This window comes from Tetrahymena thermophila (genome assembly GCF_000189635.1).
Source record: "Tetrahymena thermophila SB210 genomic scaffold scf_8254595, whole genome shotgun sequence".
In the NCBI taxonomy this organism is placed as follows: Eukaryota; Ciliophora; class Oligohymenophorea; order Hymenostomatida; family Tetrahymenidae; genus Tetrahymena; species Tetrahymena thermophila.
In genome coordinates, this window is record NW_002476366.1 from 119,360 (window position 1) to 145,420 (window position 26,061).

The following is a 26,061-nucleotide window of genomic DNA, read 5'->3' on the forward strand; positions in this document are numbered from 1 at the left end:
TTCTCATTTCTACCAAAACACATCTTAAAAATGTTAACTTTTCGTTGAAAGTTGTTATAAAAAGTTTGAAAGGATACAAATTTAAAAAATGAGAGAGTTTCTTTTGAAAAAGAATAGAGATTTACTTACTATTATACTGACTTGAAGTTTTTTTTATTAGTTAGTTTTTGTATTTAGAAATAAATTTTTTTGATAAAAGTGAATAAAAGGAAAATATCTAAAAATGAATAAGTTTTAACTTAATCTCATAAATGTCTTAATAAATTTAATTGCATATATTAAACATAAATTGTTAATGCCAGTAAGAAATATGTTAATTTAATTAAGAAGAGGTACTTTTTTTTATTTTCTATCAAGAATGTTTTAAAGATTTTTTTTCAAATTATTTAATCGATTAAAGAATTGTAAACTAAAAACAATAAAAAGAGATAAGATCAAATTAAGAAAAAAATGATTAAAAAATAATGGATTGTATCTATTATTTTACTTCAACTGTATCTATTGAATTGCTAAGAATGTGGAAATTAGAGTTAATTTTATGATTAAATAAATAAATAATGCTTAGATTGTCATTAATCTTGTAAGGTTTGCTTTGGTCCTTCATAAAACTAATGCACTTAGTGTAATAGTAATTATTTTTTATCAATCCAAGACTCCAGCTGTGTATAAAAATGTGATAGCTATATGCAAGTAGAAAAGAGTCAATAAGTCTGCATAAAATGCTAAATATTTGGATGCAAATAATGTGATTAGAACAATGCTTGCACTTAATGCTATGAAAATATGGTTTTATAAAATGATGGGCTTTGCTACTAAAAATAAGATATTTGTTAAAGTTTATAGCTTTATGATTATCGATAAAATCAATGTGTTTATTCTTGTTAAAAGAACACAATCGAAAACTAATAACAAAATATTTGTCAAAACATCATAGACTGTAATGTAATAAATGAATATTCTAGCTATCAAATTAAGGAAACTATCTAATAAGTTTTCCTTTCTTCTAATGGTAGCATAGTAATAATAGAGTAATATTGCAAGATAAGTATTGCTAATTTAGATTTGTAAATCAGTGAATAATTTTAGTTGCTTCCTACATCGGAGTTTTAAGAGAGCTAATTTTAGTAATTAGGTGATGTTATTTATTGCCAAAGTAACATAAATATTGTTTTGTATGACGTTGTTACTGAAGAATTAATTAAGGTTCCTATATCTAAAATATCAAACAAAATTAATTTTATATCCTATTTTAAAACTTTAAATCTGTTAATATTTTAAAAAACTTTAGATTATAATATAGTAATGTATTCTATTAGTTCAAAAAATTAAATTACATTTAACATTGGTAAAAACTTTAGTTTTTATGTAATTAGTAACAATCTGCGAATTATTTATTCAGCCAATAGCAATAATTCAGAGGTAAATTAATTTTTTTACTTTCTTATTAAAATTTATCTTTTCCCCTCCTAACTAATTAAAAGCTGAAGCAATATTTACTTGAAATTTAGTAATAATTAATAATATTCTACCATTTAAAAAATATTAATTTTTTATTTTAAGCTATAAGGATTAATTTAAAAATATTTTAATTTTAAAATCATGCCAGTTTTGCTTGATATTTACTTCTCTTTTCTTCCAAAAAATTTAAAATCAATATTTCTTATTTTATAAAAAGGGTTCATTTTTTTTAGTTTAACCTAATGGTCTAGTAGCGAAATTGGTTAATAAAAATTTCAGTTGTAATTTTGCTTCGGTTGTAAATGATGATTTAAAGATCTTCATATGTGGTTACAAAGATAGATATGAGATTCATTAAATAATTTCAAGTTAAAATTAGCTTCAAACTTAATTAATTTAAAAAATTGACAGTTAAAAGGATTCTTAAAATTTAGAAAATATTATTTATTATCAAAGATCAGCAAATATGTTTATAACTAAATCTTAATAAACTTACACTCTTAATATTTACTCAATTACTAATAATTACTCATAAAGCGTTCTTAAATATAGTTTCTTGCGAAGTGCTGATTATTAGCTCACAATCATCTAATCTAATCAGGTTGGTTAGCCTGATTATTTATATATTAACGACTATTTTAATAGCTAATATTTCTATGTACCTATTGATGAAACTATTCTAAGTGTTTCTTCGTTTGATTAATTTCTACATAACTTCGATAATCCAAGTGATCTTACAGAGATTTCGAAGTTTATTAATAAAAACTAGATATATTTTGTATTTAAATTTGGATAATTTTAAATCAACATGTTTATTTATGACCTTAAGAGTCAAGAAAGTGCTGGAAAATAAGTTTGTTCTGAAGGATATACTCTTGAATTAACTTATAATTATTAAGAATCAAGTATGTATAATTCATTCATAGGTAAATAAAGCAAATACTATTTTACAAATATATTCAAATAATATATAGGATTTGTATAAGAACAAGATATACCTTTGCCTTTCTATTAATATATTTAATAGTAAAAATCAATTATTTTTAATCAATAAGTTATTGGTGATTAATATCAAATTATTTATTTACTGAAAAGAGTTACAAATAGCGATTGCTTATTTGTAATAGTTTATCAACCATAAGATTTCGTTTCAATCCTTTAGATAATGGATTTTTGTAAATAATAAATTATCTTTAAAGAGAATGTACCATTTTTAATGATAGAATATATTGATAGTAGCTTAGCTAGAAATGTGGCTGAGTTAATAGTTGAATTTAATTATTTAATTATTTATATGTATTAAATACTTTATGATTTAACAAATAATTAGATAATTACTAGCTTTTCTAGCTAGGCATAAGGTATTTACTCCTAAGCCATGTGGGTTTTTAACGGAATGATTTTAGTTGTTGATAATAATAAATTGATCACTTAGTTATTTGATTTAAAGACTCAAACTTATTAGAATTTATTTAATTAATAAAGCACTATCTAGCTAGTTACAGAGAATGTAGAAAATTCTAAATTAGTTCTTTTTGTAGATTCTTATTTGTATTTTAATATTGTTGACTAATAAAAACTAAAAGCATTCTCCTTAAAGCAGATGTCATTCTCAAGCTATGAGATAACTTAAAATTAATTTCTATTAGATTTAGAAAAAAGAATATTTTAGCTATCCTCGAATCAGCTAATTTTATTTTCTTAATAAAATATCGTTTTCCTTTCATCCGATTTAAAGGTAATATCAATAATTCCTTCTAATAGTCTGTTTTCATAGCTTATAAATTTTTACAAATCTGCTAATAAAGATTGTATATTGTTCTCTAATGATTAAGAAATGATATAATATAATTTATAAACACAGAGTAGTTAAAATATTTAGATATTCGACTAAAATCATAATAGTTACAATTTATATTTTTTTGGCTCTGGTAGTAACTTAGTTTTAAAGAGTAAATACTTGGTTCATTATTAATCAATGAAAGTTGTAAAAATCTTTGACTTAGAATATATTAATTTCTACTCATTTTTTAATCCTTAAAAATATGCTTCGATAAATACAATGATAGATGTAGATAAATAACAAATAGTATAAAGCTTTAATTCAGAAAACAAACCTTACATTAGTTTTCCTCTGAGTTAATCTTATAATATCATTTATCAAAATAAATAAAACTATGATGCTTATTTTATTGATAAAAATACTTCTAAAGTTTTAAAACTTAATTTAATATCATAAGAAGTAAATTAATTTGAAGTTAATGTGAACGTAGATTAAATTTATATTGATGATTTGCTAAGTGCAGCAATATTCACAACATAAAAAAGCTAAATATATGATTTAAATATTATTTATCTTACATAAAGCAGACCTTTTTAAAAAATATTCTCGTATGATAAAATTTTGAATTTTTAAGTTTGCAAGAACTAACAAAGAGCCATAATTTAGACTAGTTTCACTAATATTTATATTGTAGATGTAAATAATTTTATAATTTTTTTAATATATTCATCAATATAAACAATTTTTTAAACAAATAGTATGTAAATAATCTCTAGCAAAAAATAGAACTCTAAGTAAATACACTATAAAATTTAGCTCAATATAAAATCTTATGCGAAGACAATTTAATGATTTAATATACTCCATTTATTGTAGAATATTTAATTAAAGAATCTATTAAAAAACCTATCCAGTATTATGTAAAATTAAAAATAATCTTATTTAAAAATTTATTAATCTTTGATTTAAAAAGGCTTAATATATTGATAAATTCTCGATGACAACAATTTCACCTGTTTTAGATCTTAAAAGGTAGTCATTGATTTTATATTCAAAACTAAATGGCCTTCATTCTATATATTAAGGAATATACTCATTTACTTAAGGAATTTACTTTTATGACACAACCAACTTATTTTTAGACTCAAATAATAACTTATTAATCAGTACAGATGGAACAGCTAAGTAAATTTAAGTTATCGATGTCTTATCTTTGAATCAGAAATATAAAGTTCAGTTAAGTAATCAAGTCACCTAACAAAATATATAGTTTGATATAGTCTCTAACCAAATAATCTTACTTGACTAAAATCCATCATTATTAATATATCAATATGTAACTAACTAATTTGTTCAAACAAAGCTTTAATATTATCAATTAAAAGGGTTTTAAATTGATTTATTTAAGAAATATATCTTTTTCTATGATAGCAGCTATGTTTATGCTCATACATTTCCTGAATTAGTCTTTTTAGAAACTATATTAGATCAATAAAATTTAAATTAATTAATAAACTTTGTTTATTTAGATGTTAGAAGAAATTTATTAATTGTTTAAAACCAGGTAGTAATTAATCTCTATGATTTAAATTAAATAGTTTATACACAGAGCTTTAATTTACCATAATCATCAGAAATAACTTATCTTAGCTTTGACTCAGATCTATATTTAGTCTATAACTTAAGGATAAGATATTTATCTCTTTTCTCTAAAAGTATCTTCAAATTTTAATACAAACTGCCTAGTTTATAATCAACTTTGAAAAGCTTATCATATGGCTAACTCATAAAAACAAAAAGTAATACATTTATTTACTAAAATCTAGACTATATTTTATTTGGAAAAGTGGATATTAATAATATCTAAATTACAAAAATATCAGAATTAATCTTATAATAATCAATTAGAGATATATATTATTATTTCCAATCAAATTGTCTATACTTAATTGAATATATCACTAACGATATCTATAAAGTAGACTTAAGTTAAGCATTGATTAGCTAATAGCTTTCTATAATATTGGATCATAAAAATCAAGGATAAAATTTATACTATCGAGGATTGATATATGGAAATTTTTTAATTTACTATTCATCAGGATTTATTTATTCTTACGATATCTAGGGAAGCCAAATCAAATCTGGTTAATTAAGTCAATTAAATGATATTAGCCTTATATTAAAATTATAAGTTACAAGTGCTAACAATATTAATAATTACAGCTCTTAGAATTAGAATATTTATTCAAGCATTAATGATAATTAATAAAACAATTAATTACTAATAATTATTTAATCTGAGTCAATTCTTAAGATTTTAGATAGTATAAGTTTAGGAGAGCTATTTTCAATTAAAGTTTAATATAACATTTTAAACATTCATATAGAACAAGAAAGAAGTCTTATTTATGTTGTTGGTGATTAAGGCTTTACAAATGTTTATACAAACAAATTGGAATATAAAATGTAAATAATAAATCCATGCTTATTATAAACGAGAGTACATACTGATGAGATTTATCTGTACGTTTATTGTGATTCTTAACTGGAAATTTATAATAAGTTCTCAGTAAAAAGAGTATTCCCAATAATTTATGCCTTTACTAATTTGAATAAAATATACTACATACATCAGTAAAATTTATTTATTGTTATCTAACATAAAATGATATAAATAGTAAAAATTCTTAAAGATCAGATATAACCTATTGTTTTGTTTTAAAAAAACTAAAATCTTCTGTAAATTTTAAATTTCTCTGTTAATATTGACTCAAATAATAACAAGTATTTGGAAATTATAGCTTAAGGTTTGATGGACATAGTTTAGTATGTAGTCTCTATTGATAGCATATCAAATACATGCTTGTATTCATTTAAGTAGTCTGACTCAAGGTAATTAAACCAATTCATGTAAAAGTAATTACAAGAAAACCTAATTTATACAAAATAACAATTACAAGAGCTAAAGATATCTCTTAGCAATAATTAAGAAATATAAATTCCTCCTCTGTTTTATAATTTAAACCCAGATGGTGTGAAAGTAGTTTATTAATCTTAATTTAACGATTTAGATACTTAATAATAAAAACCTATTGTAAAGTGGCAAGATGGCAGTTTATTTGACAATAGTTTGATTTAAATTGTATAAATAAGCTCTATAAATTTAGTAATACCAAAAGAACAATAAATAATATTAAACTAACAAAAAAATATCAAAAAGTTATTTTTTTATGATATTAATATACTAGACATGTAAACTGATTTAATAATTTAAAATTTAGATTTAGTCCATATAAAGACAATTATTTTTTAAAACTTTAACCAAATAGAAAACAATAATATGATATCAATAATTAATTGTAAAACAGTGATAATTGAAGATATTTAAATTTTAAATAGCATATTTACTAATGGATACATTTTTTAAATTGTTAATTCAACTTTTGTAAGTATTTAAAGTGTTAAAATTAGCACTTCTACAGTAGATAATTTTATTGTCATGGATGCAATTTAGTAAGTTTCAATGAAAAATATCAATATCTTTTCAAGTAGTATTAGCAAAAATTTCTTAAAATAATAATAAAATTATAACACAACACTAGAAAACATTAAATGTGAAAGTCTAAAGGGAAATACATTAATTTATTAGATTGGTTGTTAATATTTAAGAATAGATGATTTTAAACTAAATAAAACTAGTTAATCTGATTTCAATTTACTCATCACAGAAGAATATTTCGATGTTTATTACTATAAAAATATATTTGTTTAGATGTTAAATTTAGTTTTTTAAGAAAGTGATAACATTAAATTATCAATGGTTTCTTCAAAAGTATTCTTTAAAAATATTTAGCTTAAGAGACTTAACTAGAATGGATTTAGCTTATTTGAAATAAATACTTAAGAGCTTGAAATTTAAGATTTCTTTTGTAGTTTTTGCAATACCAATTAATAGCTTTATTTGGTTTAAATTCAGGATTCGAATACAATAAAAATAAAAAATTTGCAATTAGAAAAAAGTAATATCTCTTTAATAAAAATGGATAATTAAATATAAAGTAAAGTTCATATTGATGATTTAAGAATTAATTCTTGTCAGCCACAATCATCTCTAATATAAATCGAAAACTGTAATTTTTTATAAATTATTTCATCTAATTTTAATTCTAATGAATGCAGTTAAGATGGTTGTGTCTTTATTATTAAAAACATTGGTAGTTTAAATATATAAGATTCTAAATTTATAGGCAATGTTTCTAAACAAGGAAAAGGTGGAGCAATTTATTTAGGTGATGTTGATACCACAACAATAATAAATGTATAATTTATCAAAAATAGAAGTTAAAAGGATTATGGTGGAGCTTTGTATTATTAAAGAGAAGATGGTAGTATCTCTGTTCTAAAAGTATTAAGTTAGAGCTTGTTTCAAAATAATTCTGCTAATAAAGGTAAAGGAGGAGCAATTTATTTAAGTAAGATAAACTTATATATAGAATAGAGCTAAATAATTTAAAACGAAGCTGCAGTTGGAGGAGGAATATTTTATGAGCATTATATTCCAGATATTTTTATACAATAAAACTATCCTTATCTCTCATTTATTAAAGAAAACAAAGCAAGTTTATATGGCAATAATATTGGGTCTAAACTTAGAGCAATTGAAATAGATTTAAGTAAAATTCAAGGAATATAATTAAGTTAGTAAAAACAAAATTATTTAAACATTTATGACTTTTAGAGTGGAGGGTATTTAAGCTTGTTAAATGTAAGGTTAAAAGATGAAGAAGGTAACTACTTATAATTTGTCTCTCTAAATAATTTAGATATAAATAAAAATTTGCTATAGGAGCTTGAGAATTTAAATTTATAAGTGATAACTGATAATGATATTTTAGTTTAAGGCAGTTCTATCTCTAAGTATTAAGAGAATGGGCTTAATTTAAATTTTAGTATAACATCTAAACCAATGATGAGAAATGTATTCTAAATTCAGTCAAATATCTTATTAGATTTTTAATCATCTTAGTAAGATAATCTCTTATAATAATATGTAACCTATTAAATTGAAGTCTAGTTTAGAAAATGCCATGTTGGTGAAATCAAAGTCGACTTTTCAAATAAAATAATATGTGAACAGTGCCCTGATGGAAAGTATTCTCTAAATGAGAGCGATTTAAGCTGCAAGCAATGTCCTAGCAGTGCTTAGTAGTGTTATGGTTCTACCATTAACCTTCTTCCTGGCTATTGGAGAGCAAATAATAACACGGATGAGATTTTACATTGCTCCAACAACTAGCATAGTTGTCAACCTCAGTAAGAAAAGTCAAAAGTATTTAAATTTATTTTTAACATTGATAAGAAAATTATTTTACTTATTTTTTAATTAAAAATAATAATAATAAAAATTTAAATAAAAAATTATATTTTAAAGTTTGGATGTGAAAAAGGATTTGTCGGACCTCTTTGTGAGACTTGCGACTTTTAAGGGAATGTTTGGGAAAGCAGATACTCAAAAGCGTTTTTATCTCTAAACTGCATATAATGCTCTGGATATATTGCTATTTTTGTCTTGAACTTTTTAATATTTTTTACTTTCTAGTTTCTATATTTGACATTTAGCGTATACAAGATTATTGAGTAATCAGAGAGGGTTTTGTTGGGATACTATTTAAAATTACTAGGAATTTTGCATCTGAGTAATTCAGGTAAAAATTAAATTAATCTTAAGATAATATATTTATTTTTAAATTTTAAAATAAAAACAGTGTATAACTTTTAACAGCCAATTTTCTCCCAAACTTTAGTTGATCATATTTAAGTAATATCGGTGATAGATAAGTACAATTTAGATCTTCCTTAAATATTCAGTTTTGGTACTACTTCTATTGGTAATCCTCTTTAGATTTCTAATGGATCTTTGGATTGTTTTTTCCCTTTTAAATTTATTGATGGAATGGAATATTGGGTTTTTAGATTTATAATATCGCTTTTCACTCCTTTATCAATTATATTATTCCTCTTTTGCTTCTAAATTATTAGAAATGGAAAGAATTTTTACAAATCATACTTGAAATTTAAACTAACTAGTATCATTTATGTTTACATATTTTACTTCCCTTCGTTAGTAGCATTAATTTCTCAAACTATAAGCTGTAGAAAAATTGGTTCTAAAAAATATGCCTCTATTGACTTAAATATCGAATGCTACGATTTTAAAAGACACACAAGGTTTATCTTGATTTTGGTTTTACCTACAATCATTTTTTTTATCATCATAATACCTTATTGGATTTTGAAAATGATTTAAATTCTTAAAAAGTAAAGACACTAAAGATTTCAACTGAGTAAATACCAGTTTCTTTATGAAGACTACAAACCAAAATATTTTTATTGGTATAAATTGAAAATGTTTTTTAAATCAATAATTATGACTGCCTCAATATTACTGCTCGAACAGCCAAATATAAGAGTAATTTTTATTTTAAAAAAATCAAAAAAAAAATTATTTTTTATTATTAATGTTAGGCTTTTGTAGTAAATATCACTTTGGTATCTTATAGTATAATGTCAACTCGAAGCTGTCCATATATATCTTATTAGAGAAATTAGCTTGAACAATAATCAATATTCATTTCGATATTAACAATAAATCTTACTTTTCTTTATTAAGGCATTTAAGAAGTAAATCCAAGTGTGAGTCCATATGTGACTATTATCATTTATTCCTTGAATGGGTTCTTTATATTAAAACTTGTCTTGCTTGTTTTCTTAGAGCCTATTCCATCAGAAGTTTCATAATAAAACTTTTTCCAAAAAATCCTATATAAAGCGAAGCTAAGATTTCCAGAAACATTCAGCTTTATAAAAGTATATAAAAATAAATCATTTTAATCAATCAGAAAATTCAACAAGATAAAGTAGTCAATAAAATAACTTGCTCAATTAAGGCAGCATTAATTATAATAATTTGAAAGCAAAGTTTAAATTTAAATAAGCAGCAACTGGCGAGTATCTAGCTCGAAAAAAAATACAAATGCAATCCCTCAAAGTGAACCTCATCCTATGAAGAAATTAAATAAATTTAATACTTTAAGTCCTAGTTTCAAAAAATAATCAAATTAAGGTATTTTTATTAACAAAACAGAGAGCTTTAAAGTTAGCTAAAGAGAATTAAGCGTTTTCCATGATTAACTATAATCTAAAGAATTTTTGGATGGAAAAGAAAAATAAAAAGTAAAGTTTTCTTAACTTAATATAAATATCACAACACCAAAATACTCAAAAGAACCTGAATAATGTGTGTTTTCTCCAATGAATAAATCTACATAAAATGATTTTTTTATTACAAGCTAAGATAAACTATAAGATTAAAAAATTATAGAATCCTAATACTAAATTGCAAATCATAATTTAAAATCGTTTAAAAAATCTCTAGAAATGGAATAATTTAATAAAGTTTTTAGCACTTCTGTGATAAAACCTGCTAAACAGATAAATAAGCCTAGTTAAGAGACTAAAGATCAAACCAGCACATCTGATAACTTATAGTAAAATTAAATATTTAGTAACAATATGCTTCTTGATTCTTAATGCTTGAATGGTAAAATCATAATTTATAAATGCCAAAATAATTTAACTAATTTATTTTAATTAATTAAAAAGATACAATGTAAAATGAAAGCCAACCCATCAAATAAGAATAATTTAAACACTCAGCATAAAATGTAAAATAAAACACCTTTTAGACATTAGTTAGTCACATTAATAAATTATAAAAATGAATTTAAAATTTTAAAATTTTGTAATTTTAGTAGCTATTTTATGATATTGTTCATAAATATTTATTTTCATTTTTTTCTCTGTATGCTTACTTACAAGTTTTTAAATAAATTCATACAAAATTAATTCATTTGAATCTAAATTTATCATAAAATAACTAATTGCTTCTTTTTAAATTTTTTCTTTATATATTTCAATAAATTTTACTAATTGCAAATAATTATTCTACTTAAGGTAATTTACAAAATTAAATTATAATAAATTTAAATTAATATTCTACTTAAATTATAAAATTTAACTTCTTCATTTTTTTTTTTTGAGTTTTACCAAAAGAAAAAAATGTAATCCTAATGTATGATGATTGTTGTAATTTTATATTGAATTAGATTAATTTATAATTTATTATCCTGAAAATAATTATTGTAAATTATACAATTTATATTAAATTATCATTTTTATTTATAAATATATTAATCTACCTCTTCATTTTTTATATTTTTATAAAAAAATAAAATTGTCTTTTAACTTAAAAAAATTTAAAAAAAGTAGAGCTTTGCAATTGAATTATTTGTAACATTCAAAATTGTAAAATTATTACTAGTAAATATCATTCATTATTTTTTCTTAATTACTTTTCTTCCTGTTTTTAAGGCTATTAAAGGAAAATAACCCAATTAATACTGCGTAATTATTTAAATTGAAAATAAGGATTCATAAGATTTTGGATCAAATTACATAAATTTGTTCTAAATTATTTTCTTGTATTATAAACTAAATGCAGAAAAATAAAAAAAATATCTCAAAATATTTTAAAATGAAAAAAATAAATATTTTAAATTATAGTAAAAACACAAAATAAAAGAATTTTATCAATTAACTTATTAAAATTTATTGATTTATAAAAGAAAAATTTTACATTTAGTTACATCTACTTTTTAGGAGTTTTTCCATTTAATTTCTTATTCCACTTTAGAATTTTTTTACAATCTCATGTTACTCAACCTCAAATTTACTAACTATTAAAGTGAAATATTAATAATATTCTCAAAGTAAAATTTTGAAACATATTATTTAAATTTATAAATCTAATTTTTTTTTTACAAATTTGCTTTGTATCTTTGAACTATTAAAGTCAGTAAATTAAATTACTAGATATTCACTAGATTCTTAAAAAATAATTAATTTATTTATAACTAATTTGAAAAATATTATTTTATGCATAAATATATTTAAATTATTATTTAGATTTTTGTCTTCAAGGAAATCTAAAAAAATCTATTTTGAATATAATTAAAATTTAAGTGGGTATTAATATCAAAATTAAAAATAAAGATCACAACACAAATATTCAAAAAGCTGATTAGTTTTCATATTAATAAATGGGTCTTGTTTGACTTTTTAGATACTTAAGCTTTTGTTCTATATTTGTTTATATTTATAGAACAGTTTGCAATTAGGTTATAAATATTTTAAAGCTAGAAAGCTAACTTTATATGCTCAGCTCTATTCTATCAATTAATAAAAAAAATCATACAAATATAAATCATGGCTATTAGATATTAGATGACAATAATTTAAATTTTAAATTTTTTTTAATTTATCCAATCAATAATTTAGATTGTTTGATTTTTTGTTTGTTTGTTTGTGATAGTTATTATTATTAGAAGTGATAAATATTATATTTGATGCATTTAGCTAGCTGGTTTATTTTTCAGTAATTTATTAAAAAGAAAAATGAATTAAATTTTATTGTCTCTTTTATTATTGATTAGTATTAAGGAAAATTTTACATAAAATTGAATTAAGAATAGACAATTTAAACAGCATTATCTCTTTGTAAAAAGAATAATCTTTTAGAGATATACGTTATGATTGAATTTCTATTTATAAATAATTTTTTATTTATTTACCTATTCATATATTTATTGCGAAATATAATTGTTATAAATATTAATTATCATATAAATTTAATAAAAAGTTAAGTAAAATAAATTATCATCAATAAATAAATGTATCCACCATAATAGCAATAGTATAATCAATAACCCTATGGTTAAGGTTATGGATAATAAGGTATGCCTAACATTTAAATGATGCCTATGCAATAGTATGCAGTAGTGGCTATTTAAAACGGATTGTAAAAGTTAGCTTCTGCTTAAGGTATATTTATTGAATAGAAGTTAGAAGTCATTGAGGCATTGACTGGATGCTAAACTCCTAATGTCTACAAGGTTTATCCTGCTGATGTTAATGGTATATAAACATCAGATTAAACTATATTCAAGTGTAAAGAACTTAGTAACTGTTGTGTACGTTAATGCATAGCCCCAAGCTGCCGTCCATTTGATATGGCAGTCACAAATTAGCAAGGAAAATTAAATTATGGATAACTTTCTGGCTCAACTTTTATTTAAATGTAGCGTCCATTCAAGTGTACATGCCTTTGCTTCAACCGTCCTGAACTCTCTGTAACAGTTGTAGAAAATGGGATGAATTAGTATCTAGGAAAAATTAGAGAACCATTTAGATTTTGTGATCTTTGCGTTGAAATTGAAGATGCTGCAGGCAATCTCAAGTTTATAATTTCTGGATCCTGCTGCTAACTTGGTTATCTTTGTATGGGTTGCCCTTATCAATCTTGCCAAGAATTAACTTTTGAAGTAAAGAATCCAGCAGGTGAACTAATTACAAGAATTTTAAAGAAATCTGCAGGTTGTCTAAAGAGTTGTTTTGGTAAAACAGATAACTTTACTATAGGTTTCCCTCCTGGTTTGTCTCCTGAAGACAAAGCTCTTTTTATGGCTGCTACTCTTTTAATTGATTATATGTACTTTGAAAATAAAACAGAACAACCAAATGATTTATGAAATATCATCAAATTAAGTTATTTATTTATATATAAAACTTATTTAGTATATTTTTATTCATCTTACCTTTCCTATTCACATGCGTTTATGCTAATTTCAAAGCACTTCTACCAATAAATATAATATATAAAATCTCTCACTAAAACAAACAAACAAACATTCAATCAATATTATATTAAAATGTTAGAACTATTAATTGATATTTTTGATGATATTTATTGCTTATTTTTTAAAACTAAATAAAATTTAAAGTTTATAACAATTGTACATCAATTTTACAAGAAAAGCCAGCTCTAACAATAATTTAACTTTATCAAATTAATAGAATTTTTGAAGCTAATAGCAAGTTTCTTTCTAACTTTATAACTTTAATCCAACGGATTGACTAGATTAATAAAATTAAAATTTTTTATCATCTATATAGTAAAATAAAATTTATTTATAGTTTAACTAAATAATTATTAAAAAATACTAATTTAATCAAAAATAACTTATAAAATTTTTAATTTCAATTAAAGAGCATCCGTTCATAATTTGTTTTGTATAAACTTTTTTTAATACTCAAAAAGCTAAAGTCAATTAATTAATATTTAAATTGATTTTGTTTAAATTTTCTAGATTTTAGGTTAGAAAGAAAATTAAAAAAATAATCAACTTGTAATTAATTGTATTTTAAATAAATTTAAAGAATTAATAATAATCTAAAACACAAAATGAATGCATATTCAAATGATTATTTAAACAGTTTAATTTGTAATAATTTTAAAAATATTTCCTTTTTATATTGATTGCTTTTAAACATCATTTTATTCACATCTATATGTTAAATTATTATTGAAAGCTATTGATTTTTTAGAGCTATTTATGATCAGTAAATTAATATACAGAAGGGAGGGATTAGATTTAAGCTGGTAACATATATATATTAGGGATTAAAAATATTTCTAGTAATTATTAAGAGTGAAAATAAAAAATTTCTTTTATTTAACACCCTTTTAATACTTTTAAATAGCAGAGAGCAGTATTAAATTAAAAATAAAAATATTTTAATTTACATCATTTAATTGCTTAATTAGCCTTATTTTTTATTTTGCTATATTTTTAATCTATTTATCTTAAATTATTTAAAAGCATTAAAAAATATTGATAAAAATAGTTTATCTAATTAAAGGATTATTTACAAATTAAATAAATAAATATAAGAAAATGAGAAAAATAATTCAAGAAATTACAATTTTCATATTAGAATATATATTTTTTACTCATAATTAAATATTTTACTATTTTAATCTTTATATTAATTTGAATATATCACATATTAGTTTTTTTAAAACAGTTTTTTAATTTGAGAAACAAGAAATAGCAAAAATATTTTGGAGGAAATAATTATAATTAATTTTATTTATCATAATAAATTCATTTTTCGAACAAATTTGCTATCTAATTAGAAATAAAAATTATATTAACCTCCAAGCCTTTCAATAAGCACACGATCACAATATTCATCGTAATCAAAATCAAAATACCAATCATCGTAATAATATTAATAATCTCCATAATAATCTTTTTAAAACTTCCTATAATCATATTTATAATATTGTTTGAAGTTTACTAGCTTATTAAATTTTATTAGAAAACGCTTTAATAATATTTGTTTAGGATATTATTCATCTTAATAATACTTTATTTCTCGAATTCTTTCGAACATTAACTGAGAAAATTATAAATTCCTAAAATTAAAGTTATTTACTTTAAATTTGTTTATGTATTAATTATCTCTATAAAATTTCATTTTTAAACTTATCTATTTTGTTTAATCATTTTAAATATTAAAATTGGAGCTATTTTACTTAAGAAATAAGTAAATATCACTTAAGCTATAAAAGCTAATATTCAATTTCACAAGGTTTTGTAAATTTGTTATCAAAGGGTAAGCATTTATTTTATTTTTGAGATGTAATGAAAGCTTGCTAACAAAATCATAGAAGTTTATGCTATTCAAATTTTATTAAAATAAATTTTCATCAAAAGATTAAATATATTCGGATTAGTCTATATATAATTTTAGATTTTTTCTTATATTTCTTCTTTTTAAAGAGTCTAAATAGTATTGCAAGAAATCAATTACGTTTTCTTATTGTTAAAATTCCACTTCAATATATTACATTTTAATTTTTTTATTTTAGATTGGTTTCAACTTTAAAATCCTATGATACGATTCTTAATTCTCTCCTTTATTTAGTGATAGATTAAAGTAATGTACTTAGTTTTAAGATTAATCATTTTCTTGATAAATTAAATTAAAAATTAATTGCTTAAACCATTTTGACTTTAATTCAAAATTAATTAAAAATTTTGTATTAAAGTTGAATTAAAAATTTTGGAAATAATCTAACATAGTTTTATATTTTTAATGAGATAATATTTCTAATGAGCTAAAAAATAAACTTAAGTAAACTTCTTTGTTTTTAAAAACCTTACATGTATATTTTCTTTTAGTTTATTCAAATACTCTACACTATTTAAATTAATGTTCTTCATAAAAAGACTCAATTAGTTAAAAGCCATCAATATTAAATGATTTCAGATCATTTTCATCTTCGAAATTTAATGTAATCTACAATTAATTTTTTAAACTGAAGTTGCTAAATATTAAATAGGTTTTTTGTTTAAAACACAATTAAACAATACAGTTTTCTCTTTTATTTTAAATATTTTATTAGATTATTTAAATAAAGTCATTTTAACTTTATGCTATTTTAAATGAAAAAATTTTTGATGAAACATCTTAAATAAGTATTGATTATTACTCTTTATACTCAAAATCTATTTTCAATGAATTATTGGTAATCATAATTCTTCCTTTATTGTATTCATACTTGTAAGTATCATTTAAACGAAACATCTAACTGATAAATAGTACAAACGATTTTGCCTTTTTTTATGTAATCTTGGATCCTAATATTTGAATCGCAACCTCTTTTAATTATATTTCCTTAATAAATTTCTAAAGAATACAAATCATTTTGTTTTTCATTTCTATTTTTTCAAAGTGCATAATAAGTAGATCTAAATTAGATAAAGAGTTTATAAGCTTTATAATGGCACCTAATTCTTTAATTTTCTCATTTTTTAATGATATTTTCAAAGATTTAATATGATCTTAAGTTTTAGAGAGCTTCTCAGAAAATTAGTTTAACTCCTTCAAACTCTCTATATATTGGATTGACATTATTATTATTTATATTTATTAAATTTTATTTTTATTTAACAATTAATTTTTAGACTATTAACATCAAACTTTTTAAAAGCTAGTCTTTTTCTTAATAGTGGCTACTTTAATTAAAATTATTTGATCTCCATAATTAAAAGCTTTTTTTTACTTGTTAATAGCATTAATTTTTATAATATTTTGATAAAGTGGCTAGCTTTTTTTAAAATTTAAACATTTCAAATAATATTAATTTTATTAATAGAAAAGTAGCTACTTTAATTTATATATAAATGCATCTACCAGAAATCCAAGATGTCAAAATATTAAATTAAAAAAATATTTGTTAGATTTTGAATACATTTAAAAAAATTATAAAGAACTCTTACCTTTTGGAAAAAATTTAATAGGAGATTAGTCTTCTAGGTTATTCATTCATATTTAAACTATTGATACATAAATACAATCTTTTTATAAAATATCCCATAGTGAAACCTAACCAAGATACATATCCACTAATTTGATTAGAAGTAAGTCTCAAAACTTTATCATTAGGATGCTAAGTTTTTATCTAAAAATATTACTTGTTTATATTTATTTATTTCTTAAGTTTTGTTTTATTTTATTGCCAATTTGATTTAAAGTATTGAAATTATTTTCTTAATATTATGATTTAAATAAATTCTGAATTTAAACACAAAAACTTATAAATATGTAAAAAAATAGAGCTTTTAAAAAATAATTATATTGTTTTATTTATTTCTAAAAATGTATTCGTATTTTTATTTTTTAATTTTTCCATATTATGAATCATTTATTTACACATAGAATATTTATTATTTGATAATTGAAGCGTTTAAACTAATAAAAATCTAATATCATTCTAGTACTCAAAATTATAGAATCCTTTTAAGGTTTTTTATCATTCATGATATTTTTAAATTGTATTCTAATAGAGCTTTAAATTATCTATCGAATAATAAATAATAAGTGATAAGAATACATAATAAAATTTCTAATCATTAACAACACAAATTAAAAAAAAAGAAAATTTTAAAATTTTGAAAAATGAGTGTCAAAAATACCCCTATGGGATAGACACCCTATTTTACCATATATGATGAATACTATTTATGATTAAAATCTAACTGGAATATAAAAGCTTGGTATTTATATTATTATATAAGATATAATATAACATTAAAAATTTAAAATGATTTAATGTTTTATTATTATTTATAAGCTATTTATCAGCTTATATAAATATGATATTTATAAATATAAAATCAGTAATAAAATCTATCTATATATATTTAAGTTAAAAAAACCTTTTCATAATATTATTTTATAATACATATAATATTCAATTATTCAAATATTTAATATGTATTCATCATTTTTTTGCTACTTGTTTATCATAAGAAATATTTTTTAAAGACAACTAATCTTTTAGGTTTAAGGAATTTGCTTATTACTTTGAATATTTATGATTTATTCATTTATCTAAAACTTTTATAGTAAATTTTTGTAAATTTTAGAGAAATGTTAAATAAAATAAACTTTTAAATTGAAAATTTTTTCTTAAATTAATAAATAAAATAATATTAGTTGAATAAAAAAGAAAAAAAAATAAATCAAATAAAAGCTATCAAACAAATTCAAGAGCTTTTTTGTTTAATATTCATTTTTATAGTAAAAAATATCACAACTCAAAACAAATAAAATGTTTTTACCTAAGGTGAAGTGTCAAATTTGAGAGTTTATTGCAATTTGCTAAAGCAGAGCCTAAGCCTGATGCACTCATTTCATCAATTTAATTTTAACTTTTTAAAAATTTAAGAAAAAATATATAGTTAAATAGAAGGAAAAAATGAAAGAAAAATATGAAATAATAAGATTAATTAATAATAAATCCAAAAGTTTAAAATAAAATAATGAATTAAATTAGCAAAGAAAGAAGAAAAAAAGCAAGCACAATAAAAAGAAAAAGAAAATTTATTGTTTTTAATTAGTTTTTTATATCTAAAAATATCAATCCAAAACAAATAAACTGTTTTTACCTAAGGTTAAGTGTCAAATTTGAGAGATTAATGTAATTTGTTAAAGCAGAACCTAAGTTTGATTAACCTATTACACCAATTTAATTTTCACTTTTTAAAAATTGATGAAAAAAAATATAATTAATTAGTTAATTGGAAGGATAAGATTAATTAATAATAAAAGCAAAAGTTTAAAATAAAATAAAGAGTTAAATTAGCATAAAGAAGAAAAAAAGCAAACACAATAAAAAAAAAGAAAAAAGAAAATAGAAAAAAGAGCTTTATTGTTTTAAATTAATTTTTTATATCTAAAAATATCAATCTAAAACAAATAAACTGTTTTTACCTAAGATTAAGTGTCAAATTTGAGAGATTAATGCAATTTGCTAAAGCAAATCCTAAGCCTGATGTACCTTCATCACCAATTTAATTTGACCTTTTTAAATATTGAAGAAAAAATATTTAATTAAATAGTTAATTAGAAGAAAAAAATGAAGAAAAAATATAAAATAATAAGATTAATTAATAATAAAAGCAAAAGTTGAAAATAACATGATGAGTTAAATTAACAAAGAAAGAAGAAGAAAAAAGTAAGTATAATAAATAGAAAACGAAAAAGAAAAAAGAGTTTTATTGTTTTAAATTAGTTTATATATATATATATAGTACCCTAGGGTACTGCCTTTTTCAAGGCTACATACAAATAGAATACATATTTTGGTTTTACTTTTCTTTTTCGGGGATTTTTGATTTTAAGAAATTTTTATTTTTAATTAGTTTTTATATTTAAAAATATCACAATACAAAATCAATAAACTGTTTTTACCTAAGGTTAAGTATCAAATTTGAGAGATTAATGCAATTTGCTAAAGCAGAGCCTAAGCCTGATGCACCAATTGCGCCAATTTAATTTTACCTTTTTAAATATTTGAAGAAAAAAAAAGGAGTTAAATAAATAGTTAATTAGTAGGAAAAAATGAAGAAATTTTATTAAATAATAAGATTAATTAATAATAAAAGCAAAATATAAAAATAAAATGATGAGTTAAATTAACAAAGAAAGAAGATAAGAAAGCAAGCACAACAAAAAGAAAAAGAAAAAAGAACTTTATTAATTTAAATTAGTTTTTATATTTAAAAATATAACAATCCAAAACAAAAACTATTTTTACTCTAGTTTAAGTGTCAAATTTGAGAGATTTATGTAATTTGCTAAAGCAGAGCCTAAGCCTGATGCACCCATTTCACCAATTTAATTGTAACTTTTTATATATTGAAAAAATATTTTATTAAATAGTTAATTAGAAGGAATAAATGAAGAAAAAATATGAAATAATAAGATTAATTAATAATAAAAGCAAAAGTTGAAAATAACATGATGAGTTAAATTAACAAAGAAAGAAGAAAAAAAAAAGCAAGCAAGCACAATAAAAAAGAAAAAGAAAAAACAGCTTTATTGTTTTATATTAGTTTTTATATTCAAAAGTATTATAATCCAAAACAAATAAACTATTTTTACTAAAAGTCAAGCGTTAAATTTGAGAGATTAATGCAATTTGCTAAAGCAGAGCCTATGCCTGATGTACCTTAATCACCAATTTAATTGTCACTTAATAAATATTGAATAAAATATTTACAATTAAATAGTTAATTAAAAGGAAAAAATGAAGAAACAATAAGAATAATTAATAAAAAAATCAAAAATTGAAAATAAAATGATGAGTTAAATTAATAAATAAACAAGAAAAAAAAAAAAAAGCAAGAAAAATAAAAGAAAAAAAAAAAGAGCTATATTGTTTTTAATTAGTTTTTTATTTCTAAAAATATCACAATCCAAAACAAATAAAAAATTTTTACCTAAGGTAGAGTGTCAAATTTTATAGATTAATGCAATTTGCTAAAGCAGAGCCTAAGCTTAATACAATCGATTTTACGTTTTATTTTTATCAAAATTTTAGGTTTTTTATTAAAGAGGAAAATAGGTATATATGTAAAATAATCACAAATTAGATATAAATTTTTCTAAATGGTTTTCATTAATAATTATCAAATAAATAAAAATATATATAAACATATTAAAAAATTAATTTTAAGTTGTATTCTGAGTGCATTTATATGTGCGAGTATTTCTATTCTATTCTATCACCAATTTAATTTGACCTTTTTAAATATTGAAGAAAAAATATAAAATTGAATAATTTATTCGAATGAAAAAATGAAGAAAAAATATAAAAAATAAGATTAATTAATAAATTAACAAATAATGAAGAAAAAAAAAAGATTTATTGTTTTAAATTAGTTTTTTATATTTAATGATATCACAATCCAAAACAAATAAACTGTTTTTACTATAGTTCAAGTGTCAAATTTGAAAGATTAATGCAATTTGCTAAAGCAGAACATAAGCCTGATCCACCTATTGAGCCAATTTAATTGAAACTTTTTAAATATTGAAGAAAAAATATAAAATTAAATAGTTAATTAGAAGGAAAAAATGAAGTAAAAATATGAAATAATAAGATTATTTAATAATAAAAGCAAAAGTTGAAAATAAAATGATGAGTTAAATTAACAAATAAAGAAGAAGAAAAAAAAGTAAGAACAATAAAAAAAAAAAGAAAAAAGAGCTTTATTGTTTTAAATTAGTTTTTTATATTTAAAAATATCACAATCCAAAACGAATAAACTGTTTTTACAAAAGGTAGAGTCTCAACTTTGAGAGATTAATGCAATTTGCTAAACCAGAGCCTAAGCATTATGCACCAATTGCACCAATTTAATTTTACCTTGTTAAATATTTGAAGAAAAAATATAAAATTAAATAGTTAGTTGGGAGGAAAAAATGAAGAAAAAAAATGAAATAATAAGATTATTTAATAATAAAAGCAAAAGTTGAAAATAAAATGATGAGTTAAATTAATAAAGAAAGAAGAAGAAACAAAAAAGCAAGCACAATAAAAAGAAAAAAAAAAAGCTTTATTGTTTTAAATTAGTTTTTTATATTTAAAAATATCTCAATCCAAAACAAATAAACTGTTTTTACTAAAGGTCTAGTGCCAAATTTGAGAGATTAATGCAATTTGCTAAAGCAGAGCCTAAACCTGATGCACCCATTTCACCAATTTAATTTTCCCTTTTTAAATATTGAAGAACGAATAAAAAATTAAATAGTTAATTAGTAGAAAAAAATAAAGAAGAAATATGAAATAATAAGATTAATTAATAATAAAAGCAAAAGTTTAAAATAAAATAATGAGTTAAATTAACAAAGAAATAACAAAAAAAAGTAAGCACAATAAAAAGAAAAAGAAAAAACAGCTTTATTGTTTTTAATTAGTTTTTTATATCTAAAAATATCACAATCCAAAACAAATAAACTGTTTTTACCTAAGGTTAATTGTCAAATTTGAGAGATTAATGCAATTTGCTAAAGCGAAGCCTAAGCCTGATGCACCATCATCACCAATTTAATTGTCACTTTTTAAATATTGAAAAAATATATAAAATTAAATAGTTAATTAGAAGGAAAAAAGGAAGAAATAAAATGAAATAATAAGATTAATTAATAATAAAAGCAAAAGTTTAAAATAAAATAATGAGTTAAATTAACAAAGAAAGAAGAAAAAAAAGTAAGTAAAATAAAAAGAAAATGAAAAAAGAGCTTTATTGCTTTAATTTAGTTTTTTATATTTAAAGATATCACAATCCAAAACAAATAAACTGTTTATACCCAAGGTTAAGTGTCAAATTTGAGAGATTAATGCAATTTACTAAAGCAGAACCTAAGCTTGTTATACCAATTGCACCAATTTAATTGATCCTTTTTAAATAATGAAGAAAAAATATAAATTTAAATAGTTAATTTGAAGGAAAAAATGAAAAAAAAATATGAAATATTAAGATTAATTAATAATAAAAGCAAAATTTGAAAATAAAATAATGAGTTAAATTAACAAAGAAAGAAGAAAAAAAAGTAAGTACAATAAATAGAAAAAGAAAAAAGAGCTTTATTGTTTTAAATTAGTTTTTTATATTTAAAAATATCACAATCCAAAACAAATAAACTATTTTTACTAAAGGTCAAGTGTCAAATTTGAGAGATTAATACAATTTGCTAAAGCAGAGCCTAAGCCTGATGTACCTTTATCACCAATTTAATTGTCACTTTTTAAATATCGAAGAAAAAATATAAAATTAAATAGTTAATTAGAAGGAAAAAATGAAGAAATAATATGAAATACTAAGATTAATTAATAAGAAAAGCAAAAGTTGAAAATAAAATGATGAGTTAAATTAACAGAGAAAAAAGAAAAAATAGCAAGCACAATAAAAAGAAAAAGAAAAAAGAGCTTTGTAGTTTTAAATTAGTTTTTTATAATTAAAAATATCACAATCCAAAATAAATAAACTGTATTTACCCAAGGTTCAGTGTCAAATTTGAGAGATTAATGCAATTTGCTAAAGCAGAGCCTAAGCCTGATGTACCTTCATCACTAATTTAATTTGACCTTTTTAAATATTGAAGAAAAAATATATAATTAAATAGTTAATTAGAAGGAAAAAAAGAAGAAGAAATATGAAATATAATAAGCTTAATTAATAATAAAAGCAAAAACTGAAAATAAAATGATGAGTTAAATTAACAAAGAAAGAAGAAAAAAAAGTAAGCACAATAAAAAGAAAAAGTAAAAAGAGCTTTATTGTTTTAAATTAGTTTTTTATATCTAAAAATATCATAATCCAAAACAAATAAATTGTTTTTACTAAAGGTAGAGTATCAAATTTTAGAGATTAATGCAATTTGCTAAAGCAGAGCCTAAGCCTGATGTACCCATTGCACCAATTTAATTTTACCTTTTTAAATATTGAAGAAAAAATATATCATTAAATAGTTAATTAGAAGGAAAAAATGAAGAAAAAATACAGTATGTTTCAAAAAGTTGTTAGCTTTTTATTAAAAAATTTAATCTACCTTCCCATTTTTTTTTCTTGAGTCGAGGAGCTACAGTAGTTCTTAATACTTTTCACAACATAATTTGGTCAAACAAATGTAAAAAATTATTAAAGTGATTAACATATAAAAGCTTCATCGATTTAAAAAGATTGAAAAAAAAGCATTAAATATAAATTTTAAAATTAATTTAAATTCTAACATATGGAATATCAAAATTTTAATAATTATAACATAAATCAAATAGTGATGAGTTTGTTTAATAAGTTTGTTCAAGTAAAATTTTGAATTATAATTTTTGTGTTAAATATTAATACAAATTTAATTTCAAATGGCACAGTCCTAGCTAGCTTGTTAACAAACATAAAGTTTATCCAAATAATTATAAAAATGTATTAGCTCTTTTCCAAAATATTTTAGATGCTTACAAAAAAAAGAAAGTACCAAATAAACAATGAAATAGTTAAATTATATTTGATGTTTTTCATTCTATTTAGAGTTCAATTTGAAAAAGAAATTTCAAATAATAAAATTTCAACAAAATATCATAGCCTGCATAATTAGACTTTTAAAGTATTTTGATAATGTAAGTAAGTCAGTAAAGATAATAAATAATAATAATAAAAACAACTTTTTGCATAAAATGATAGCTAAAACTATCCCTGAAATAGAAGCTTATTGGAATTAATTTTCTTAAAATTATGTCAATATGTATAATGGTAGCAGTACTTTTTACTTATCACTTATAAACATGCTTTAAATTTAGAATCGTAATTGCATATTAGAAGTAGGAGCTGGATCTGGATTCTTGTTTCATCATACAATGAATTATAAAAAATCTGAAGCAAAATATGTGGCAACAGACTTATCTGAAAATATGCTTTAATATATCTTGATGAGATTGAATATAAAAGAGGCCTTTAAGGATAAATACTTCATCTCAAGTTATAATTTAACTATAGAGAAAGCCAATGGAGAAGAATTGCCTTTTCTCGATGGTACATTTGATTGTTATATTGCTAATCTATGCTTATAAATAACTAACGACCCAGCTAAAATGCTAAAGGAATCTTATAGGGTATTGCAAAAAGGAGGAGTAGCTGGCTTTAGTGTTCAAGGAGATAAAGAAAAGTCATCCTTATTTACAATTATATCTGATATTCTAACAGAATATGGATGTTTAAATACTTAAATAAGAAGTAATTTTCACCTCAACAACAGATAGAAACTAATTTAAATGATGGAAGAAGCAGGTTTTACAAATATTATATGTTGGGATCAATTTTCTCCTTATCATATCTAGATTGAAGATATGCTTAATTATTTAGATTCTCCAAATAACACTCTTGCTCTTTAAAAAGCAGGCCAAAATGGCGATGAAATTAAATAAAAAATATAAGAAAAGTTAAAAGATTTGATTAACAATAAAAAACTTCCACTTGGTTTAGATGCATTACTGATAATAGGTGTTAAAAACTGATTCTGATTGCAGAAAAGTTTAATAAATTTTATTAATTTTAAGGTTTCCTTTTAATGTAGATTTCTTATTGATTATTGGAGTTATAAATGGAAAATAATTAAAAATATTCAATTTAAATAATTGATTTTTTTATATAAATATTTTTTTTTGTGAGATTGATATGATAAAACATTTGAATCATACTCAATTTTAAATTATTCTATTTGCTTAACTATGAAAAATTGTTTTTAGACTTCTAAATAAATTAATAATTATTTCGTTTAAAATAATTAATTTTTTATATTTTTAGATTTTCATTTACTTGTTGATTTCTTTGAAATAAATTTTTAATAAATAATAGAATAAATTATATTTTCTGCATTTATTTTTCATAAAATCAACGGTTTACCTCAATTTATAATTTATTATTATCATAGTTTAAAGTAAATAGATAAAAAATTAGATCATTCAAATTCTAAAGTTTATTAAGAATCTTTTTGTTATGTAGTAA

At 21.1% G+C, this 26,061-nt stretch overlaps 5 protein-coding genes across 5 annotated transcripts; 4 read left to right on the forward strand and 1 right to left on the reverse strand. All coding sequences in view use genetic code 6, as the record gives it.

Annotated features, from left to right (window-relative positions):
• Positions 1 to 3,520: 3,520 nt before the first annotated feature.
• On the forward strand, positions 3,521 to 4,242 carry TTHERM_000999079 (hypothetical protein; the record flags this gene model as incomplete). Its single annotated transcript, XM_012798246.1, has 2 exons — positions 3,521 to 3,937; positions 4,000 to 4,242. The coding sequence occupies 2 exons, from the start codon at positions 3,521 to 3,523 to the stop codon at positions 4,240 to 4,242; spliced, it is 660 nt and encodes a 219-aa protein (XP_012653700.1).
• Positions 4,243 to 5,909: 1,667 nt separating this feature from the next.
• Positions 5,910 to 11,025, forward strand: TTHERM_00999080 (bacterial polymorphic membrane repeat protein; the record flags this gene model as incomplete). The annotated part of the gene is made up of 5 exons (XM_001030919.2): positions 5,910 to 8,573; positions 8,676 to 8,949; positions 9,010 to 9,713; positions 9,770 to 10,844; positions 10,907 to 11,025. 5 exons carry the CDS (start codon positions 5,910 to 5,912, stop codon positions 11,023 to 11,025), a joined length of 4,836 nt encoding a protein of 1,611 aa, XP_001030919.2.
• Positions 11,026 to 12,966: 1,941 nt separating this feature from the next.
• TTHERM_00999090 (scramblase family protein) lies at positions 12,967 to 13,890 on the forward strand (the record flags this gene model as incomplete). The annotated part of the gene is made up of 1 exon (XM_001030920.4): positions 12,967 to 13,890. The coding sequence occupies exon 1, from the start codon at positions 13,033 to 13,035 to the stop codon at positions 13,888 to 13,890; it is 858 nt and encodes a 285-aa protein (XP_001030920.3). The 5' UTR covers positions 12,967 to 13,032.
• Positions 13,891 to 18,759: 4,869 nt separating this feature from the next.
• TTHERM_000999109 (cyclic nucleotide-binding domain protein) lies at positions 18,760 to 24,120 on the reverse strand (the record flags this gene model as incomplete). The annotated part of the gene is made up of 16 exons (XM_012798247.1): positions 18,760 to 18,766; positions 18,835 to 18,924; positions 19,162 to 19,251; positions 19,487 to 19,576; positions 19,967 to 20,056; positions 20,313 to 20,402; positions 20,660 to 20,749; positions 21,490 to 21,579; positions 21,837 to 21,926; positions 22,184 to 22,273; positions 22,528 to 22,617; positions 22,871 to 22,960; positions 23,215 to 23,304; positions 23,559 to 23,648; positions 23,905 to 23,994; positions 24,113 to 24,120. 16 exons carry the CDS (start codon positions 24,118 to 24,120, stop codon positions 18,760 to 18,762), a joined length of 1,275 nt encoding a protein of 424 aa, XP_012653701.1.
• A 614-nt stretch (positions 24,121 to 24,734) lies between these two features.
• Positions 24,735 to 25,571, forward strand: TTHERM_00999110 (UbiE/COQ5 methyltransferase; the record flags this gene model as incomplete). Its single annotated transcript, XM_001030922.1, has 1 exon — positions 24,735 to 25,571. One exon carries the CDS (start codon positions 24,735 to 24,737, stop codon positions 25,569 to 25,571), a length of 837 nt encoding a protein of 278 aa, XP_001030922.1.
• Between the last annotated feature and the right edge of the window lie 490 nt (positions 25,572 to 26,061).